Source organism: Malus sylvestris, chromosome 13 (genome assembly GCF_916048215.2).
Source record: "Malus sylvestris chromosome 13, drMalSylv7.2, whole genome shotgun sequence".
Lineage (NCBI taxonomy): Eukaryota > Viridiplantae > Streptophyta > Magnoliopsida > Rosales > Rosaceae > Malus > Malus sylvestris.
The window spans coordinates 88,918-112,142 of record NC_062272.1 but is presented as its reverse complement, the minus strand read 5'-3'; the positions used below and the strand labels follow the sequence as shown (position 1 = coordinate 112,142).

The window sequence follows — 23,225 nt, the reverse complement described above, 5'->3', positions numbered from 1 at the left end:
AATAATTTACAAAGCCTAGCCCATTTGAATTCTATTTAGATTCTCCTACACTAACACAAATGCACGAAAAACAACGGCAAATCAAAAAGTAAAAAGTAGATACACATTACATTTTCATTCAATATGCCGGTAACTAAGATGAAGATGGATCCCAATTAAAGTTAAATACTCATGGATTAAAATGATCTACAATACACATATGCAACTAAATTCCTGATAAATAAATGGGTAATGTTAAAAAGACTAAATTTGGAGATAAAGTTTTGAAAACTAAAGGACATAAAAGTTAATGATCGGTTTATTACTTAAATGTTGATAAACGTGTTTATTCTTATTAATGACACATCATTTAGTTTGCAAATTTAGTCTCGTTAGCATTATTCTAAATTAATATCAAAATCAAGGTATGGAACATATCAATTTAGGGTTGGAAAATCACCTTGAAAATTTAGTAGACGGAGAGGCCGGAAGAGATGGAAGAGAGAGAAGTGATAAGAGAGATGGGAGAGCTAGTCGCAGAGAGTTCAGAGGTGAGTCCTTACGTATTGCTTATTTAAAAAATGTGGCATTAGGGTCCTCGAAAATAATGTTTGGTTCTGCTGAAATGAATAAATTGCCATCACAAATAGACACGTGGCTAAACAATTAAATAATTTAAAAAATGTGGCATTAGGGTCCTCAAAAATAACTTGAAAGTGTCTTGGTTTTAATTTATTTGAAAGTATCTCTCGAAAAAAAAATGCTAGGCCAGTTGGGAGTGATGTTGGTTGAAGTTTTCAATTATTTAATTGTTTAGCCACGTGTCTATTTGTGATGGCAATTTATTCATTTCAGCAGAACCAAACATTATTAAAAAAAAAATAGGTGGATTTATGTAAGGGTGAGAAAAATAATAAGATTTTGCAAAGGGTGTATGTGAAAGTCCTAGTACCATTCTTCAGTTGAAGTTAGGTTTGAATGTGGGGAGATTGCTGATAACTTGGAGGAAATTAGCTAATTGTTTGTTTGTCTTTTGATAAGCTAAAAATTTGAAGGCCACGAATACCCACCTTTGATAATTTAATTCATTCAAATTTCATTCATATTGGTACATCTGGAATGCGATATTATCATACATTCAAACGGAAGGATGAGTCGCATATTGCAGGGGAGGGGAGGGGATGGGAGGCAAGGGGAGGCAAGGGGAGAATGCCAGCCAACTTCCGATCGAATTTCTCACTTTGGAAAATGGTAAATCCATCTTCTCTTTAAATGCTGGGTTCGTGGCAAATGTTTTTTACTTATCAGACCATCTATCTGAATTACTTGGGTTGCTTTTGATGAAAATACCAATTTGAAACCACTCTAAGTCAACCGAAAACAAACATGATAACTTGAGAATGATGGCACCAAACATTATTAGTTATGACTACTTGGCCAGTGTAGGTACCAAACACCAAGAAAAACATCCACACACACTAGTGACTGACTGATACACGTATATATGATGATACGATGGAGCCTCCATCGAGGAGGCACCCTTTATTTAATTATTGAACGTAGATACGCGGTGGCTAAGCTTGGCGATGGCGATGAAGCCTCGACCTATCTGACAAGGCCCAAGTTGAGGATGCCCCAGGAAGTTTGTGGCCAACTTCTCTCCTTTGCCTTCATGAGGAGCACCCTTGCCCAAGCAATCCAACCTTCCCAAGTCATCCGCTTGTCCCAAGCACTCCCCCATTCCAGCATCAGGGTTAGCCCTCTCTCTGCCTCCCTCTCCGCCTCCTCAAACCTTGCTCCTGTCAAATAAACCTGACCCAACACCACATGCGGCTCCCCAATAAAAGGGTTCTTCTCAACACACCTCAACAGCAACTCCTCAGCTCTGTCCTCCTCTCCTTTCTTTCCCTGTTTTTGAGACACATCACAAACAGCTTCCCAGTACAATTCCCTTGCAGCCAATTGCTCTTTCGCATCGAGAACCCTTGTGCATTTGTCAAACACTGGTGGCACCACCAGCTCGATGTCTTCATCTCTACATTTGTCCGTCGCGGCATTCTCTCCTCCTCCACTTCCAGCAGTAGCATTAACAGAACTAATAGTTTTCTTCTCTTGGATAAACATCTCCTCCTCTCTCACTATCAAAGTGTACACTGCAGCCATCCTTGATATGGAATTCATCCAAAGCCCTGGCTTGCCATCGCCTGGCCACAGAGCTCCATAGTTGTTGCCCCTGAACTCGAGGCGACCATCTTTGTTATCCAAGAGCTCGTCCTGGAAACCAAAGAGTTGATCACTGAAATCTGCCATTGTCATCAGGACAAACACTGCAAGTACCCTCCTCGATACCAACACATCTTCCCCAGTCTTTATGTGCTTCACTGTAACCCCATTTGCAGGAACAAGACACTGCACCTTGTTCCTCCAACTCCAATTCGGACTTGCGGCTTCCGATTGGTTCTGCAACTGCTGCAGCGACATCTCTGATTGTTTGAGATGCTCCACGAGCTCTGCGTCGGTGTAGTGGAACAAAAGGTCGTCATGGATGAGAGGCTGTCTGGGGACAATGCAGAACAAGTGAATCAAGCGTTCCGCAGCCTCCCCGACATGGGCGCGAACGACTTCGCGGCCTGTGGAAGGATCAAAGATGGCAAGGTTGACATATGAATTGGAATAAGCGGAGTGAAAGAGGCCGCAGAGGCAGACAGAGTCAGGGGCCTTCCATATCTTGAGAATGCGGTAGATGTCAACCAGGTGTTCGAGAAAGGTGCCGTGCTTATGCCAGCACTCGCCAGCTCCAACTGAGCGCAGGACGGCCACCAGAGAAGGCAGATTTTTGTCAACGGACTCCAGCTCACCCCGGAGGAAGGGGCGGGCCGTGTCCAGGAGGCTTTGGAGGTAGGTGCCGCCATGGCTGCTCTCCGACGACGGTGTTGGTGTCTCGGATGGCATAGATTTGATTGATTATATAAGATTGTGATTATAGCTGGCTGGCGGGGTTTGGTTCTGAAAAGAAATCCACTCAAGCTAAAGGGAAAGGAAAATTACAGAGAGGAGCACAAGAAAATGGTAGACGACAAATGGAGGAGACGTAATCAACTTTTGGTTTAACTTTGGTTGGTCGTCCGTCTATTCTGTTGGGATTGAACCAAGCAAAGAGATAAGATTTTATGGTTGATTTGTTTTGTTTGTTTGTTTGTTACTTCTGATATGGATTCTTCTTTAACAACTTTTCCATGATAAATTGGTTAATTTTTTTTTTTTAAGTTTTCAACTATTTGCATTATTACTATCTAATCGTATTCCTAGCACACTAAAAAAATCTCGTTATGCATGCGTAGTAACACTGAAAAATCTCATTCTATATGCGTAGTCGGGATTTACGCCTTAGCTTTTGTCTATGCAATTTTGATTGTGATATGTATATAGGGAATTGTTATTGGCATTCCAAAATTCTCATTCTACACTCCAAACTTTCTATATTTAGCAAGAAAAATACACTTGTGAGGAGTGTATAATGAGATTTTTGAAGTGTCAATAACCCTTCCCATATATATATACATGCCATTTATCTAAAGGATTTCTCATTGTGGTAAAAATATAGACTAATTGTGGGCCCCATCCACATCGAACTTCAACGACCCAAGCAGTATATTTTTTAAGTATTTATTCATAGCTCATGCTTGCAATATATTAACCAAATTCAAAATATTTAAGACATTCAATGGAGTTATGGAAATTAACGAACATTATGTTCTAAAAAACATTAAAATTTTATGGGATGGGATGGGATGGGATTGGTAAGGAGGAATGTCTACACTATGAGTCATTTCTATTGGGCTATTACTCACTTTACTACCCTCCTGTATTGTGATTTTCAAACTTTTATCAAGTTTTTTTTGTCCCAATTTTAAAAGACATGAAACTGAAAATTAAAAAACGACATGGTTTTCAAACTTCCTTATGAAAAAAAAAACTTGATGCACTATACTTTGATGGTAAGGGGATAATTACTCTCTGCATTGTAAAGTCGAAACTTTCTAATCAAAAGTGTTCTATTTGAGTTGAGTCGAGTCGAGTGGACTGCACCGATCTAGAATTAGAACCCGAAATAAGGAAATACTCATTTTCTTCTCTTTCCGGACGCCTATTTAGTATTCTACAGGGACGGTCCTATTCTTAGTGAATAAAAAATAATTTAAAATTTCTCAAGGATGAAAATTGAAAACGAAAATAAAAAACTTAAAAATTGAAAAAGAAATAGTTATCAAACGCCGCTCCCCTTAATTAACCTTAGGAAACATGTCAGCGTTTTCAATTTGGCTGATTATTTATATCATTTGAAATGCAGAGACAAATAAAACAACTCTGTACATAACGAAACTCTGTCGGATGCGAATTTTGATTCGTCAAGTATAAGGGTTAAAATATGAATCCATTCCTAAAAACAAAAATGTATTCGTAAAATCTAGCTGCTAGAGAATTATTAATTACGATTACTTCAACCTCCACAAGAAATACACGTCAAGAATAAATGTAAGATGCGAACTGAAATGGGACATAGGCGTAAATATTAAATAACAAAAAGCTAGTTGTAATTCGCGCATTGCTGCATAATACACTAGACATGAATTGCAAAACAGGGCAGAAATGAAACATAACGAAATGCGTCGGGCATGGATTAAGAATTGAATATCAATTAGCAACCTAAAAAAAAGTAATACACAACCCATGAATGTAAAATAGTGTAGCAGCCAGACAGACCAGATGGAAAACCTACAGTCAAGCAGAAAGGAGATCCACCCAACAGCGACTGACCGACATATTCAAGTTCTTCTCTGTTCCAGTACTCTCAACAACTATACCAAGACTTAAAATGATTTTACAAATGACGCAGGTAATCACTCCAAATGATCATAAGAAATAAGGTACTCCTGTCCTCGGTCCTCTCATCTGGTTGTTCTCCTCTGTTTCAGTGAAAAACTTCACCTCTCTCTCCTGTTTTAAACGACAAAACACCAACCATCACAAACGCTATGGATTCTACTTGATGTAAAAAATTACAACAAAAAAAGCGCTATTTTCAGGTGTACATGACAACAACCAGACATGGAAATAGACCCATTATGTTAGTAAATGGGTTTAATGGGGTAAGGACCATTATTTGTCCTTTAGTTTCAGGTGTACATGGCAGCAACCAGACATGGAAATAGACCCATTATGTTAGTAAATGGGTTTAATGGGGTAAGGACCATTATTTGTCCTTTAGTTAGTGAGTTATGGACCAATTTTTTGGCCCAATGCCCGTCCCTACTTATCCATTGCACTTTCCAATAAATATAAATATAAATAATGAAATAGCCAAAAACTCTGGGACCAAATGAAGAGAGCAATATAGCACAACTAACACAATAAGCAGTAAATGTCTAAAAAGTATGGCCTCAAAATTAACATGCCCCTAAGTTCTAACTGAATGATTGGATATTAAAAACTGAGCTTCACTTCTCTCCATCACCAAAACAAAAAGCAGCATGGTGCATGGCTTAAAGTTATTCTCATGCAAGTAACATACGAACTTCTTTTTATTTTAGAAGTTGGACGTGTTAATATGGTTGACCATGAGTTTATAAACTCTCCAAATTATGCATTGATTTAATTCATTCCTTCTAATGATCCCGAACCAAGTATAGCTACTTCAAAAGTTTATATGTTCAGAGTCTAAAATTGAGAGATTCTAGAAGATGGCAATAGTCAGCTCTTGGATGTTGGAAAGTCTCTCAGAACCAAGTGGTTCAGACACTAGAAACAATCAACATTAAATATGCTATGCACATAGTCAAGGTGACAAAAAGATACCTATTTACACATATCATAAAAGTGAGTCTAAAAGTTTCCATTAAGTAAAAGGCAATAGGCAAGCTAGTAATCTTTACCATAGTGTCGTTAAAACTCAAGATAGAAGCTACATTCCCACAGCGATAACAGTAATTTGGTGCAGACCAGACCTGCAAAATTCAAGAACCCAACTACTCAATCAAACTTTTAGAATATTAGGAAAAAAATCAATGAAAGAGGTTCGAACTCTCACAGTTACAAGGCCTTTATCTTGAAACATGTACTTAAGACCTTCTTGAACAAGTTGGTGTGCTCGACAAACCAGATCTAGATTATTTATGTGGTTGAACTGCAGAAAACAAGATTTTTAAGCTTTAGTATGGGTGTGATGTGTGTGTGCGCCCGTGTGTGTGTGTGTAATAGAGAGAGAGAGAGAGAGAGAGCAGGGAGTATCCTACTGCTCTCCTACTTGATTAGTAATCAGAACTTATTACCTCAGAAGTGACTCTGGACCCAAACAGCCAACCTGCTCCTCGTGGACTTACTGCCCATGTTTCAATATCTTCAGGATCGCTCCACATGAGATCACAAAATGGCCCCTCATGTGGAATTTCACAATTTCGCTCAACGACCCGTATCTGTTAAACGACAAGGTATGTACAGTGATGATGAACGAAAAGGTATGTACAGTGATGATGATGTTTCATGCAAACGGAAAAGCAAAAATAAACAAAACTTCTTTGAAAGCAAGGTCATAGACATGTAGTTCACAAGGTAAAGCATGAACCCAGTGATCCAGAATCCAACACTAAGGGAATCACTGCTTCTTTCGATCGTTTAACACACATAACTACACAATCTAAAAAATTGTTATTGGATATCCATTCGAAGTGGCTAATGCAGAGTGGCAGCTGCTGCAACATGCATGAAAAACATAAATGCTTACATATATGAACAAAAATAATACAAATCGAAAACGGTTTACCTGATCAATTGTTCGGATGTCAGGAGAAAGTCCACCATGGACACACAGCACCTGGGATGACAATCCACATAAAACATATTTACTATCAAAAAGCACGCAATCAAAGTTACAAATATGCATACGCACAGAGATAGAGATAAGAGATATTTGCATACACGCACACACACACACACATATACATAGACGAGAGGGAAAGAAGGTTACAGTTCCATCTATAATTGCCGATAGCGTCAAATAGTCGAAAACATCTGTACAATACCGCCAGGCATTAGCATTTCCATACTTCCTCTGGCATTCGTCATAAAAGCCATATACCTAGCACCGATAAAAAATAATAATTGAACAAGATTGATCCTACCAACAATGCCAGTAACACAATTTCATTATACTAGGCCTCCATTACATTGCAATATTTGAGTATCGTAGGCACCAAGAGTACGCTAAAGTACCTCTGAACACACTAACTGTAATTTCATTTCAGCCACTAAAAGCTTTAACACAATAATATTCAAAAGAACAACATGTAAGCAAAGAAAAACAACATTGAAACCCTTGCTCCCAATTTCAGTATCTAACAAAACTCTAGAGGGTATCGTTAATAATTGTCTGTTCCAAAACACTATACAATCTATAATAATATCATACCTGGGTAAGTTGCCTGCTTTCATGATTACCACGCAAAAGGGTAATATTAGCTGGATATCTATAGCCACAAGTAAAAGAAGACAACATTAGCTACGAGAAGAAAAACATAAATATCTCATAAATATTGAGATTGTCAACAAGAGAAGGAAAAAATTAAAGCAATCTAGCATTCAATTCATCGTCTCCTGATGTACATACTAATTAAAGCTGCCTAATTTTTATAGGAACAAAAAAGCATTAAAGGAGATCCATTCCAAGGCTCTTAAGAGAACAAAACTCTAAAAAGCAATGGACAAGATGTCACCGGATCAAAAATCTAGAAAGCTCCAAAATGCACCAGGAACCTAAAAACATAAGCAAAGGAACAGGAGCCAGCAATAAACAGCTGCATTCCGATATAAAACAAAAAAAAAGTACCGCAAAAGAAAAGCCATCCCCAAACTCTTAAGAGATCAAATCCCATACAGATGTTTAGAAGCAAACCCTCTCCCCCAACTAATCCACCTCCTGACCATCACATTGTCAAACATCCTTTCTATTCCTCTCCCTCAAAATTACCAAAAAAATAGCCATCACTGCACATCTTCCCAGACCCATACCCTTCTTCCTCCACCAAAAAAAGCAATGATGATAACCAGAGAGAGAGAAGAGAGAAGAGAGGAGAGAGAGAAGAGAGAAAGAAAAAGGTAGAACGCATACAGCAATTTAGCCTTTCATAACCAAACAGACCAACGTTGGGTACCTTGGTGTAATGCGCTCAACTGTAAGCTATGAAATATGTGAAATATGTGTGCATCTATCTATAGTTATATACTATGATGCACGGATACTTTTGTTTGGTCGCTTATCCCACATCCAATATTTGATCTTGATCGGAAACGATACTTGCCCGATACTCTTGGATACTTGTTGGATATGTTTCATGGTCAATGGACACGACTTTGACTTGATGGATACGCGTATACCACATTTGGGATACACGTATCCGGCTTTTAGGATAGATTTACACTTTCAAAAAAGATAATGAGGAGGAGAAAATTAATAGGAGACATCTATAATTGAAAGTTGATGAATACAAGGAGCTTCCCTCTAATTAAAACCATGAATACGACTCTCACACTTCTTCTATAGTATATAAAGAGGATTAGATTTCCAACTTTTTTTCTCCAACAACTCAAATGAACTTGAATTTGAATGATGAATTATGTTTTAATTTGTATAATTTTCTTGCTACATATATATATGTATATATATATTTGTCGTATCCATAGCATATCGTATCTTAATTTTTAGATATTTTTCAAATCTCCATGTCGTGTCGTATCACATCGCTGTATCTGTATCCATGCTTCATAGGTTATATATTATACTCTTCACCAATTTATAACATAAAATGCCATTACTGATAGCTTCCAAGACTCTTTCTTATTACTGAAATTATCCATTTAGTACTGGCCCAAATGATAACTAAACCATAGACGACATATCATAGGGCTGCAATGCACATCAAAGGCATAAGGATATGGTGCACAAGTACCAAAACACTAAAGTAGTGTGCATGACTTAAAGTAATCATTTGAAAAGTAATGACCTCATTATTACAACACATTCTTCCAACAAAAGTCTAAAAAATTTGTACCTCGCCTTAAGAAGCAAAAGGATAGTGAAAACTTCAAGGCTATTGTAACCTCGATCAACAAAATCGCCCTGCCAACAAGCCAGGAATAAATTAGCACCCCCAGAAGACAACTAAACGATGTATTAAAGATGACGTGCAGAGATTTTATCAAATTTAATAACAAAAAAATACAAATAATACCATAAATATGTAATTTGTCTCTGGTACATGGCCTCCAGTCTGGAAAAGTTTCATTAGGTCGTGGAACTGGCCATGAATATCACCACAAACTGTGACCGGACTGTTTACAGGTTGCACATTGGACTCCTCAATAAGAATCTCTTTTACCTATGATATAAAAATGACAAACAACGACAATGAAAATTATAAATCTCCTCTAGATAATAAAACCTGAAACTACCACTCATGGGACTATTTATATTTATTCATAAGCAGATCACCATCACCAAATAAAAACATAGACAATTAGAAAAGACCAAAGTCAACAACCTACACAGCCACAGGAATGTTTCTACATTGCACTTTGAAGAATAAAACTGATCCCAACATTTTCAATAACTAGCTTTAATGTGTGCGTGCAAATATTATTGTATGATCCCGTTATAAGTTACCTCCCTCTCAGGACATTTGTGTGGGACCCACTGTTATATGGTGAGACTCACATGATATGAGAGGGAAGTCAGAATTGACAGGCACAAGTGTACGAACTCCAACCGCTGCAGATGTTTATGCATGAGACATTCATATCATCAAATCCAGCACAAAATTTTGAAAAACTTACTATATTTACTGAGAAAATCACAAAGTAACACTAGCCGTCCAAACTAGGTATTTCAGGTGCAGGATTTCGGTAGCCAAAAGCAGTTATCTTTGCCAATCAAGTAATGGACGTGTAATGAAAAAAAGATTGTTGTAAACTATGGTGAGCACGACTAAGAGTGTTGAATAACGATCACTATTGTGTAATGAACTGAACCGTAACATACTCTGATAAGCATGGACAAACCTAGACATATGCAGGTAGGGAGTAGGGAGGGGGGAACCAAAAACAAAATAAAGTTGGTTTTTTTTTTCTACTTTTATACAAAGGGGGTATGTATTGAAATTTGAATCTTGAAGCCCATCCGTCTATTAGCTACTCAAGCTCACCAGCTAGTCAAAGGTCGCTTGTGAACAAAATTTGAGTGAACAAGTTACATTCAGTGATCGAATTTTAAAAGGAAACAATATAGAAATCGGATTCCCAAATTGATCGAAAGATCAAACGGATTAGACAAGGCGATTACAAAAACCAATTTGAATTTAACAGCGACCGACCGACTCAGATATGCGTAAAAACCCTAAATGTAGAATTGTAGATAGAGGAAAAAAAGAGATAGAGACTAGAGAGAGAAATACGGACGTATTCGCATAGGAGTTGAAGCTCGTCCTCCAAAAGATGCTGTCCTTCCTTCACCTTTGAGATCCACTGGTCCAAATCCATCTCTTCTTCTTCCTTCTCCTCTCTGTTTAGGGTTTCAGCAACAAACCCAAACGAGAGACGAAACCTACGAAATTACACGAGCTGCGCCTGCGTGAGTTGCCAATTACGCATTTACCAAATAAACCGATGGGATGGGTGGGACCTGTCCTTAAAAATAAAAAATAAAATAAAAAATAATAATAATAACAAAAATTTTGCTACTGTTTATTTTAATGAAAAATCATATTTTTACACTAAAAAATCAATTTTGATACTATTCATTTTTCCTTTTATTTTGTCATTTTCGTTAAAATTCAAAGTTTTCAAACCATTTTTATTAGTTTTCCTTTTTAAAAATAAAAAAAATGATAAATATCCAAAATGGTCATAAGATTTGCATAATCAATAGAAATGGTCCATGATATTCAAAATCAATAGAAATTGTCCCTGAGATTGTCCACAATCCATAATTTTGGTTCTTTCATTAAAAACTCTTTGGCCAATTTTCAAAGTTTCGTAACTCAATCGATTATTAATCAAATTCGACCCATAATATATCAAAATGAATATAGAAAAGTGTAGAACAAGATTATACCTATTTGGAAGCCTAATGGTTGCCGAAGATGGCCGGAAAATAGCCTGAAATGTGACTGGTTCGCCTGAAACTATGTAAACTTTAAACATTCATAACTTCTTCAATACTCAACGAAATCGAGTGATTCAAAAACGAAAATCATATTTCTCAATGAGACGAATATAATGGTACCTTTCTCGACGGCTAAATGGTTGTGTTTTGGCCGGAAAACGGCTCAAAAGTAGCTAACTCGAAAATAGTTAACCACTTTCGAGTCGTTTTCCAACCAAAACAAGGTGAGTTAACCGTCGAGTTTTCCAGTTTTCTTGTGAACCAGTCACCTTTCAAGCTATTTTCCGGGCATCTCCGGCAAACATTGGGCTTCCAAATAGGTATAATCTTGTTCTACATTTTCTTATCTTCATTTTAATATATTATGGATCGAATTTGGTAAGAATCGATTGAGTTACAAAGCTTGGAAAATTGCTCGAAGGGTTTTTAATGGAAAGACTAAAAGCATGGATGGTGAACAATCTCAGAGACCATTTATATTGATTTTGAATCTCAATGACCATTTCTATTGATTATGCAAATCTCATAGACCATTTTGGATATTTAGCCAAAAAAAATTTATTCTATTATTTCGCTAAAAGCGAAAACCCTGTAATACATATACATGGGTTTTTCTATTAGCACAAATACACTCATAAAAGATTTTGATATTAATTAACTTATATACATGTAAGAGCATTTTTAGGGGGTTTATTCAATTTGGATTTTGAGGGATTTTAATTTTGTTTATACCATACTTAGGGCCTCCGTATTCAGATCTCGTACAAATACTCGGAGGACTTAAATGTAATTATGGAATGGGCAAATATGTAATAAGTGAGGAGCCCTTATTCTATAAAAGGACTCCTCACAATTAGAGAAGACCAACTCTTAGGCCTGAAGCCCTCTCACCCTCTCACATCCCTTCTCACATTACAGAGGTTCTCTCCCTCACAATCATCTCAGAGAAATACAATATCAGTGTGGACGTAGCCCAAACATTGGGGTGAACCACGATAAATCTTGTGTTATTTACACTACTTGCAGATTCACGGTTGGATTTACGTTGTTCCAAGACCTCCGGTTTTGTGCATCAACAAATTCTTTTAATGAATCTAGGGGTATTCAATTAGGATTTTAAGTGATTATCTGAAATTCAATGTGTATTCAATCAGGATTTTAAGATAGTTTATTAAAATCCTTAGAAATACATGTGTATTCAATTAGAATTTTAAAGAAGTTTATAACATTCCAAGTGTATTCAATTATAATTTGAATTTAAAGAATTTGGAAAAATGGAGGAATTAAAGGGAATTTGAGAGATTTTGTAGTATATTTTAAGCATCTACAAATCTCACCTCTTCCCATGAGATTTTGAGGGAATTGAATAAAAATTTTATATAGAATATCTACAAATCAATTAAACTCTATAAAAATTCATGGATTTATATATCCATTAAAATATCTTAAATTTTCAATTGAATACACCTCCTTAAACTATATGTCAAAATTCCATGTAGTCTGTTTTGATGGAAAGAAAAAAAAAAGTCGATCGTCTGATTCCAAAGGATGAGAGACTGTGGAGGAACATTAAAAAGAAATTTCTTCACTTTGTTAGAAGATACTAAAATCTTACATGTTTTGTTATTTCTACTTTGTTGTTAAATTTGAAGGCAACGCCAATTTATTTTATTTTAATATTGGGCTCACATATTTCTTTTTTGTTTCTTCACTTGTTAATTATTTTATTATTAACAAATTTGACATCTCAGTTGGAACAGTGGATTTTACAAAATATTATTTGGCACATCAACTATAAAAATGTCAAATTTCATTTTAATTTGACATCCCCATTTGAAATGTTCTAAAGTTTTTAAAAATTTATATTTTTTTATGAATGCACTCCAACTCATAAGCACGAGGCCGTTTGCCAATGTGAATGTTTTCACTCCCAACGTATTGTAAATAATTTGGAAAAAAATGACTGATATTCACATACTTTATAGCGATGAAAAAAATTAACATGATGATGGTCATCTTACATTTAGCGTTTTAAGATTTAAGTCTTTGTATTGGAAGAGAAATGATTGAAGTCAAAACTTATATTTGAGTTTTGGAAATGTAAATATGTGGATTGAAGATTCATGAACTCAACGTTGGACTCAAATCACCCAGAACTAAAATCTGTGAAAATAATGGACACTATGTAAACTGTATTGGCCAAAAAGAAATAAAACATGAAGATAGAAGGATTTATAGAATGAAAAATATGGATGCCATTTCCAACCAAAGTGTAAGAAGCTAATGATGATTGTTATTAGAGTGCATAATTACACAACAACAGAGTATGTGGAGAGTCATTTAGTTGCTAATGAATTATTGTTAAAGAAGAGTTCGTTGTTAGAAAAATAACATTTTAATTTTTTGAAATAATAGTGAGTGAAAAAATAACATATTAGAAGCTATCTTAGAAATTAATAGTAGTGGGAAAATAACATTATAATTTTAAATTTTTATAGCAGGTGAAATTTAACGTTAAAGGGGAACAAAACACTCAAATTATAATGTGACGAGAAAATAACTGGGTTGGTCCACCAGCGCTCCAATAATTTAGGGCTGGGCAAATTTAGCCCGACTTTTATGTATTTTTTCCTTCTTTTTGGTTAAAGGGAAAAGAAAGAAAGGAAAAACTGGACGAAAGCCATCAATCATCTGTGTGTTCATGGGAGAGGAGGCGGTAACGGTGCGGTCATCTTCTTCAGCTCCAGCTATAGACTCCTCCAATATTGGGTTTCAGGTAGGTATCCACTGACTTGTAGCCGCTGTAGCGTTTGTACGAAATTAGGATTCGAATTAATTTTTATATTAAAGTGATTATATGTTATTAGAATTGGGAGGCAGCTTTTGAAGAAGCAGATGCAGCTCTTTATTTTATCAAATCCGTCGTTATGTACAATCAACCATTAATTTTTCTTAATACCTCCAGGCTCCAGGCTCCAGCCAAGAAAAGTTATATGTTAAATCTAATTTAAAACCACACGGAACATATAGCTATATATATATATATTTACATGTTTGTGTGTTTATGTGTTTATGTTTTGTTCATAGCTGAGTGAGCATGTTTATCATGTCAACAGCGTAGGCTAGAGCCTATTCAAGCTTACTTGAAGGACAACAAACGCGGCATAGGAGCAGATACTTCAACAAATAAATTCTTGCCGGTTTCTGAAATTTCAGATTCTAGTCGACGAAAGTATGAAAAGGTTAGCTTCATTTGCTGTTGCTGCTTTCTGGTTTGTTTTTAAACTTCAGCTCTTCTCCATTTTAGGACCTGTGAGCTTGTGTTTAGGCTCCTAAACAAATTATGCACAAGAAAATCATAAAAGCGGGCAAGAGCTAAAGAAACTTAGAAGACTAGTTTTTGAATCCATTGTAAGAGAAGCGTGCATAAGCAAACTAAACGAGACCGCATGTTACAACAGAATGTGCATCAATGATGTAAGTGATAATTTCTTTGTAAATCTAAGTGAAAGAATGAGAAAATCGGAATTTTGAGGAAAATGATAAGACGCAAACATAACCCAGTTTGTATAAAACCATTGGAGAGCTGCCAGAGTAGTATATTATTATTTGTTATCTCTTAACCTCAGAACAATAGCTTCATGCATTTGGTACAGGAGGAAGAAGGTATGGGAAACGGCATGATGTCTTCAAGTTGTTCATCAACAGCCATCAATTCCTCCAATATAGGCTTTCAGGTATTCCCCCATTGTCTTTCTATTTATAGTTCCTTTCTTTGTTTTCAATGTTATTCTTCCTTTTGCTTTGGTCATGCATTCACTGTCTTGTGGGTGATCTTGTGCAGCTTTTGAAGAAACATGGTTGGAAAGAAGGAACTGGTCTTGGGATTTCTGAGCAGGTTAATATATTAGCATCTTTCTGATTTCTTCACTCCTACTTTACTTCAACAAGTAACCTCTTTATTAGTATATTACTATCCTTCACCTTCGCTTGTTTGTGTAAGCTTTGGTTTCTGTTGACTTACTTTTTTCTGGATTCCTGAACATGACTGTTGTAGTGTTCTGAGTAGTTATAGAAATTGACACGTAACCTCTTTATTTGTCTGAACTGCTTTCTCAATTCTATGTTATGCATGTGATTTTCAACTAATTTTGTTTTGAAATCATGCATGAGCTTATTTTGTGATCGGTCAACAATCATTGAGACAGTCAATTGTGTATGCTTGTATAATTGTACTCCAGTTGCAGAAAAGGACACATTCTAGTACCCAAGGTATGAACCCCAACAAGCATACTTTAGAAAAGGACACATTTTAGATATGCATAGAAAACTGTTTGTAATACGGATCCAAGAGTATCAGATTGTTTTCTGTTAAGCATACATCTTCCTTGCATGTGGAATACATAGTTCCATAAGAAGGGTGATATTGTAATGTCCAAAGCCACAACTCTGGTCCACTTCTGTTACAACTATGACCTAACAACACCATTAGGATCACCACTGAAGCCGCTACCACTATTGTTCTGGTGATACCTCCACTACCATTGCTACATGCAGTAGGTAGCATTACCATTAATCAAGTAATAGAACAAGTTTTCAACCAAAAAAAAAAAAAAAGTAATAGAACAAGTTCATTTTGGTAACCACTACGCATCAATGGGCTGAAATAGTTGTCAGGCACTAATACAAAGTGCAAGGTAAATAATATCATTTCAATCCAAGCCTGGTGGGCTTATTCGGTGCACGTGAAAATCATTGATGCATGGAATGGGGTTTAGCGAGTTTATCGTAAGTATGTGCTAACTGCTAAGTGCTACTAGTTTTTTAGACGGGATATCTAACTAGTTTATTTCTATGAAACAGGGAAGGTTAGAGCCTGTACAGACTTACTTAAAGAATAATAAACGGGGCCTGGGAGCAGAAAAGTTAAAGAAGGCGCTAAAGCCCCCTGATTCTACTGCCTTGAATAAAAAAAATGACCAGGTGAGTTCATTTGCATGTGTATCAATATTTCAGAAACCGAATTCTTTTTTGTTTGATTTCCTGTTTTCCATGATGAAAATAGTTAGAAAAATATGAAGTTACACAGGACTTAGACGATGGAGCTTATTTTTAAAAATATTGTTGTTCATCAACTCATCTTCTTCTAAACACGTAACTCCGAGGCAATCAATAAGAAACTCTTTTTAGAATTATTGAAAAAGAAAGGTGGTGGATCAATGATTTAGACAATATATCATAGAAGGAAGAGCGAAGTTAAGCTGACCATTATAACCGGCTACACTCTTGCACTACTAATTATGCTGTTGGTGTTTAGGAGGGGCAATCAAGAAAAGGCAAGGGACTCTCCAAGAAGATGAAGAAGATGCAGGAGTTAGAGAAAAATTTGCAGGAGAGAGAATTTGAGCGTGCCTTTTTCAGGGAGTTTTGGCCAGATAACGTTTAATGGAAAAAATGCATAATCTCTACTCATTATGTCTTAAACACACCCCTTGCTTTTCATATTTTAGGTTTTGTACGGGGTTTTGTTTGTAAGCCAGCGAAAACATCAATGCTAAATTCAATTTGCCATTTTAAGTTTGCCTAAAATTTAAAAAAGGGGCCGAAACTTAAAATGTAGTGGCCAAATTTGAAACCTGGGCTCGTTGGTAGAGTTATTGTCTCGCTGATGCCCCTGTTCCATACAAGCAAAAGTCGATGAAGGTGGAGCTGATGTGGGTATAGGTACTACCCTCATGAACCTGAAGCAGCATGGTTATTTTCGTAGTTTTTGGTTCTGGTTACAATTCTACATGGTTGAATGCGGGTTAATGAGATAGGAATAGAATGTCATATTTGATTTTTTTCACTGTAACAGAAAAAATAGTGTGCGCACCCCTTTTCCCCTTCTAATGTACTTATTATCACAATAGAATTTGCAGAACCCTATCCATCTATGTAAAGTTTAACTGGATATTGTGTACAAAAATAAACAAGGGTACGAATTGAACTGGAAATAGAACCACATTTGGCCATTTACAACCTAGTACTGATAGCATTGTTTGTACCGTACGCAAAGTTTTATGATTTCTTTTTCTTGCGATCGTCAAGTGATTTCTTTTTCTTGCGATCATCAGGTTTAATGAGTTGAACCGGAGCTGCTGGTATTCTGATCCACCATTCCCTAATTCGCCTCAACCACCTGTCGCTGCTTTCCTTTCTATATGGCATTTCCCTTGTAAAAGCCTCCAGAAATACTAGCAGAGTTATATATTTCAATGGCACACATGCAAACACTGCTGCCATGAAAACCAGTAGTAGAACGATCCTGTCCGTTGCCTGCAGATATACCAATTATGATATGTAATGCATCGACGGGAGAGAGAAAACCAATTCCTAATAGAAATTTGAATTCTAATGTTACACGACCATGTTGGAAATACAAACAGGCCAATCCGCCCTATGAGAGCTTAAGAATAATTTGGCATGGCTTCAAAAGTATACCTGTGGAAGAACCGCAAACATGAGAGCTCTTATCTTCAAGAGAATAATATTCCCAGATCGAAGTAATGCTTCAACTTGAGTGATGGCTTCTTGCAATGTCAGCAGCTGCTCTACTGCATTTCGGTTATGGGGAGGTGTTATTCTGAATGGTTCTAAAGGTTTCCCTTTGTTAAAGTGCCTGCACTGGAGCATAACAACCGCGACGAATACAAAAATTGATGGCAATATATATCTGATCCAACCCCTGTACAACAAAATTAACATTACATTACTTCTGGCCATCCAAGCTAAAGCTAAAGAAGAAATGGGAATTGAGGGATAGTTAGGTCAACACAAGCAACAATTAATAGGGGAAATCCCAACCCCTCTCTATTTGCAGTACCAATTGAGGGGACCATGCAATAAACTCCTCTATATAAAGTAGAATTGTTCTTAAGGAACTAATAGGGGAACCCAACTCCTATCTAGTTCCAGCACTAACTTGACAGAGTCGGTTAAACCCAGACTGTAAAGTTCATGTGGGGCTCAAACTCAAAACAAAGAGGCCCCATGCTCTGGCAGTCCAGGTTTAACAGCCAGCTCTCCATTTGTACTGCGAAAAGAGAGGTAATTTTTCCCCGTAAGGGGCAATAAATAAATAAATCATACTCTTGGAACCAGGCACAGAAATCTCCAGTCACAGACAAGTTACCTTAATATAAAGTAGCTGCTCAACATCAGAAACGCTGTTGATTTACAAGGGTAGTCCCATGATGCCAAAACTTGAACCCGGCTAGCTAATTCAATCACTGGAAACAATAGTTCCTACAAGTACAAAATAATCTTTACATAAGCAGTACAAACATTATACCTCCAGAGTAAAAGTTGTGAAGGGATGCACTTCCAAAGATATAAAAGGTACAGGGTGGAACCAAAAAACTTAATGGCTGCATACAATCTGTTTTCAGTACTTCTGTCTCTATCCACATATTAATATGGGGTTCCATTAAAGCAGAAACAAAACACCCAAGTGTAACAAAAAGATTCTACAAAATTTAATCACAGTAACTTGTTCTCACATCAATACATGTTTCTGGAATTACTGCACTGGTTCAACGAATTTTTCTATATTTTGGTTGAGCAGGAGTGACAATGCACTTGTTGCCTATTGAAGATCATATTTAGCAGCTAGGGAAGGGAGAAACTGCTTTCTTTTTCCTCAGCAATGAAGAACAAAACAAATGCAATCTATGTCACTAACTAAAAGCACTACAAATAGATTCATTCTTCAAAGGAATTTTCAGATGTTTCTATCCACTTTTGTTTACTATTACTAATTTGTAAGAATGGTAAAAGTTATATTGGCATGGAAACCCCAATTTAACAAGTGAAATTGAATATTAACCTTCATTATTGCAACATTTGTATCAATTCCATCCACCTTCACTTGTTCCACAGTTGCCTGTGCAGCTTCAGCCCTCCCTGTGTCCAGTACTGACTGTTTCACTGCCATTTCCAAGGGATTAATCTCACCAACACAAACATCTCCAACTATTATTGCTTCTGCATCAAGATGTACATCTTTTTGTAACATAAATCCAAGTTGAGTAAGTGCTATAAGTGAAACTGGAGAAAGTTTTGGCTGCCATTTTGCATGTGGACTCCCAGAAAGATCATGTTGGGCAGCACCGGAATTCAAAAGCAGCAAGCGACTTGACAAAGTTTTCAAAATCAAGTCCCCCCCTGGAAGACTTTCAGCAAGGTTAAAAGCAAGTAAGGTTTTATAATGGGATGAAAAGAAATGGAAGGCTTCTCTAACTGCACGATATCGGATGATGCCTAGAATAGCTCTTGCCAGTACTTCTGATTTCTTAGTCTCTTTAAGATTATTTTTCCGAATGAACCTGTGTGCACGCAAGATCTCAAGACAAATATCCAACCAATAGTCCCGGCGAGAATTGCCTTTGAACTCAGGAAACTCCAAATAAACTGGCTCTGCTCTGCAAATAAAGAATAAAAGAATCAAATAAAAAAATTGAGTCAGCTCACGATCATAGAGTAAAACAAGTTCCATATAGGCTAGACGAGATATATCACATACACAGATGTTGACTTGTACATAATGGCTTTGTCGAAAAGCCGAGCACCCAATGGTCCAGTCAATTCAGGTTTTATGACCTGCTTCATATCTGTTGCCAGATCGTACCTAACAGCTTTTTCATACAAACCAACTCCCAATGATTCAAAGTACAGTGCAGAATTGGTAAGTGTCAACCGTCCTAGATAAACAAAGATTGGATGAGCAACACTTTCCAGTTTTATATATAATACAAAATTTTAATACATAAAATGGAGCCTGCTATAATTGAGACCATGACCCGAATTAGTCAAACCTGTTTAGCAAAGTTTTCAGGAAAAGAACATAAAGCATCCGTTTAAAATATTATAAGTTCAAAATTGGGGAAGGTGTCCTCATTAGGACGATGCAGAGCTGGTTATTATAGGATTTCCAAAAACGTAGAAAGATAAAGATGAAAAAAAATTTAACTGTCACTTGGCCATGACGGGCTGTAGCAAAATCACTCGGAGAAAATCCTCCCTCCAATAATATTTATAGGGAGGCCATGAGGGGTTCTTGTTTTATAATATAAGAAGTAGACCATTCCCAAGGTTTAGTCATGTCTCCAAATTGTATTAGCTCTAAAGTTTATGGTTTTAAAAACTAATTTACTTAACGCAAGATCCACCTTCCCGAATACAATCACTTACCAGGCCACAGAGACATGCCAATATGTTGCAGCACTGGTTGAGTGGGAACTGTACCATCAACATCAAGGACAATTTCTCCCTCTGTAAGCTGAAGGTTTTCAATGGACGAGGCCAATGCATTTTTGGAAGCCTTAATGACCCTGCAAAAGAGCCATTAATTAATAGACAAAAATTTGACATCAATAAGGTTAAACGACGAGACACAATAACAAGGCAAACACTTTTTTAGTTATATTTGATAGAAAGTAGAAAATCCACATGCCATAGCCACTGGAACTGATGAGCGCACATGTGCATGTGCATGTGTGTGCCTTCTACTAACCTTAAAATCTAACCAAAGCTAGAATTACCATAGACGAGAAATAGGATATTTTCTCTTCTATCATGGTGGAATTCTTGTCCACTTCACTACACCAATTTCATCTCATCACACAAGGTGAAGTGCATGCATGGCCAGACCCCGATTATTTCACATATGATATGCATCAGTTTGTGCAAACATAATTTATAAACCGTTTACGTGTATAGCATTTTTCTTTCATAAAAGTATGTTTGGAACTATGGCTAACACATATGGGCTATGCATGCTCCAAATTTAACTTAACATTCAACGACAGGACAAGCACCTAGGATTAAATTCTCATGTACTTTGAGTAACAGTTCCACAAAACGCAGTGGTAAGTCACACAATGATAACTAAAAGGACCAAAAAAATACTTTTCGAGACTTCGTATGTATTTGTCATATACAAGGAAATGAAGTCGATGGTCTGAAGAACTTGTGAGGGCATCATAAAGATTGTGGACAGTTATTATATCTGCCACAGCAGCACAAACAGGAGCTATTCGTGCAAAGGCCTCTGGCCCAACAGTTTTCTTGTCATCAACCTGAAGGAGAAACACAAATTAGTTTTTCAAAGTAGTAACTACACTGAATGAATAAGATGAAAGTTGAAACTAGCCCATTCTATGCACAGAACTCGGTTAGATGGGAATAATGTGTTCATCGCAGACAAAGAAACGAGGAAACTGACGAAAAAAGAACCTGCACGGCCATATTCGTAGAACTTGAATAAAAAATTGACCAGCCATCTTCGTCTTCTACTTCCTGGTTACTGCAAGTAGTTTCCTGCAGTTGAAGATCATTCACAGAAACGAAGATAAGATTTAAGAGCTACACTTGAGTTTCTGACAAATTATAGGGGGGAAAAGAAACCCTTAGTGATCCAAAATAACAATGAGGCTGCCTCACTTTGTCTTGGGGTTTAGTCTCAACACTAGGCGACTCCCACGCAAGCATCATATCAAATGTCAAGCTGCGGAACTCCTTGTCATTCAAATAATCTGGATGACTGCTCAGTATATGGAGTGCTTGGTATGAGCAAAATTCCAAAAAATTCCTGGCATAAGTCAAAAGTTCCTTAACACTTTCGGGTAGCTGTGTGTCAAAATGATGCTGTAGTTCTTCAGTAGGGACTTGAAGAATCCTGCAGCAGCAGGTGAGATGCATTTAGCGTCAAGATTACTAGGATACAGATTGTATAGATGTATTTTAATGAATCATGGTTAGACTATAAACCAATAATACATAGCAGTAGATGCTTACTATCACAACGAAATCTATGGATTTCATGGATGTAATGTTTTTACGTTGGATGATGATGATAACAATGACGAGGAGAGTAATAATAGGGGCAGAAATAGTAAAAAGAACATGTATTTTATCTTTCTTTTTGCGTCATCCAGGTAATAGTTATGGACCAAAAAAATCAAGGACCGGAGGCATTCATTCAGATATATGATTTGTAATATCCAAACACCAGCACCAGCATGCTAAAATCAAATCAAAGAAGAACATGTATAAAAAAATTGATATAAAATGATGGGTGCAGTCGCATTATAGGGTGGAATTGGCAAAACAAATGAAGCATAAATGCAGTGCTGGTTTTTGGACAATGGACATGCTTGTAGAGGGAATGGAAGGGAAGAAGCTTCTCGAGCGACCCAAGTAAAAAGAAAAAAATAAAAAATAAATAAATAACAGAGCAGCATATTCATAACAATAAAGAAAAAAAGAGGAGGGAGACTGGGAGAGGGAGGAAGACAGACTTGGAACAGCGAGAGACGACGGAATTAGCAAAAGGAGAGAGCTGAGGAATGGATTTTGGAGAATTGAGAGCAGCAGAGGAAGGGTCATCGTCTCCATTGTCATTCGCATTGGGAGATTTGTTGCGGCTGAAAAGGAATTTCAGGGATTTTTGATGGTTTCTCGTCAAGAAACCGTCCAGCATTCCCAACTTCACGTTGTCCATATATTCTACCATAACCATAACCCTAACCCTACCTATCTTCTTCTTCTTCTTCTTCTTGTCATGGATCGATATACCAGAATCTTAGACTAACACATCACACATTCCCTCCCCTAGACTTAGGCTATACTATAAATTGCCAAATGCCAATGCCGCGTCGTCTGCTCTCCCACCCATTTGATTTCCTCATTCTCTTTCCTTTTTCCAGTAATTTCACAAATGAACAACCATCCCTTTTCCTTTTCCTTTTCTTGAATTGTAATCAACAGTGCCAAGATTGAGAAATTAGATCGCGGGAGATTCCACGAACACCGCACCGGCAAGGCGCCTTGCAGCTCGCCTTATTTTAAAATTTGGGCTGAAGCTGATGATGGGCCCAGGACCACGCCCAATGCTCTATAAACAAAATAAGAGACGAGTACGTATACTATTGGGTCTTGGGTTTGGGAAGTTAATGGGTTTGGCCGTCTATCATCTCCTCCAACATATTCTAAT

The 23,225-nt window shown here is 36.9% G+C and overlaps 5 protein-coding genes across 5 annotated transcripts in view; 2 read left to right on the top strand and 3 right to left on the bottom strand.

Annotated features, from left to right (window-relative positions):
• Positions 1-22,448, top strand: part of LOC126597219 (high mobility group B protein 7-like) — a 30,182-nt gene extending 7,734 nt beyond the window's left edge. The window contains exon 9 of the mRNA XM_050263997.1: positions 22,400-22,448. Within this exon, the coding sequence (XP_050119954.1) occupies positions 22,400-22,433 (34 nt within the window). The 3' untranslated portion in view covers positions 22,434-22,448. The remainder of the gene's footprint in view (positions 1-22,399) is intronic.
• LOC126597217 (uncharacterized) lies at positions 1,350-3,093 on the bottom strand. The gene has a single exon (XM_050263993.1). It carries the CDS (start codon positions 2,929-2,931, stop codon positions 1,585-1,587), a length of 1,347 nt encoding a protein of 448 aa, XP_050119950.1. The 5' UTR covers positions 2,932-3,093; the 3' UTR covers positions 1,350-1,584.
• Positions 4,529-10,674, bottom strand: LOC126597218 (phytochrome-associated serine/threonine-protein phosphatase-like). Its single transcript, XM_050263996.1, has 10 exons — positions 10,486-10,674; positions 9,264-9,410; positions 9,084-9,151; positions 7,445-7,502; positions 7,004-7,114; positions 6,800-6,850; positions 6,309-6,452; positions 6,068-6,163; positions 5,913-5,984; positions 4,529-4,977 (listed from the first exon to the last, which is right to left on the bottom strand). Exons 1-10 carry the CDS (start codon positions 10,564-10,566, stop codon positions 4,894-4,896), a joined length of 912 nt encoding a protein of 303 aa, XP_050119953.1. The 5' UTR covers positions 10,567-10,674; the 3' UTR covers positions 4,529-4,893.
• Positions 13,788-16,762, top strand: LOC126597220 (zinc finger CCCH domain-containing protein 18). The gene is made up of 6 exons (XM_050263999.1): positions 13,788-13,967; positions 14,308-14,433; positions 14,848-14,928; positions 15,036-15,089; positions 16,055-16,174; positions 16,509-16,762. The coding sequence occupies exons 1-6, from the start codon at positions 13,893-13,895 to the stop codon at positions 16,635-16,637; spliced, it is 585 nt and encodes a 194-aa protein (XP_050119956.1). The 5' UTR covers positions 13,788-13,892; the 3' UTR covers positions 16,638-16,762.
• LOC126597215 (uncharacterized) lies at positions 17,003-23,147 on the bottom strand. Its single transcript, XM_050263991.1, has 10 exons — positions 22,531-23,147; positions 21,674-21,908; positions 21,467-21,550; positions 21,140-21,309; positions 20,423-20,562; positions 19,755-19,932; positions 19,059-19,653; positions 18,366-18,478; positions 17,675-17,918; positions 17,003-17,509 (listed from the first exon to the last, which is right to left on the bottom strand). Exons 1-10 carry the CDS (start codon positions 22,749-22,751, stop codon positions 17,252-17,254), a joined length of 2,238 nt encoding a protein of 745 aa, XP_050119948.1. The 5' UTR covers positions 22,752-23,147; the 3' UTR covers positions 17,003-17,251.
• Between the last annotated feature and the right edge of the window lie 78 nt (positions 23,148-23,225).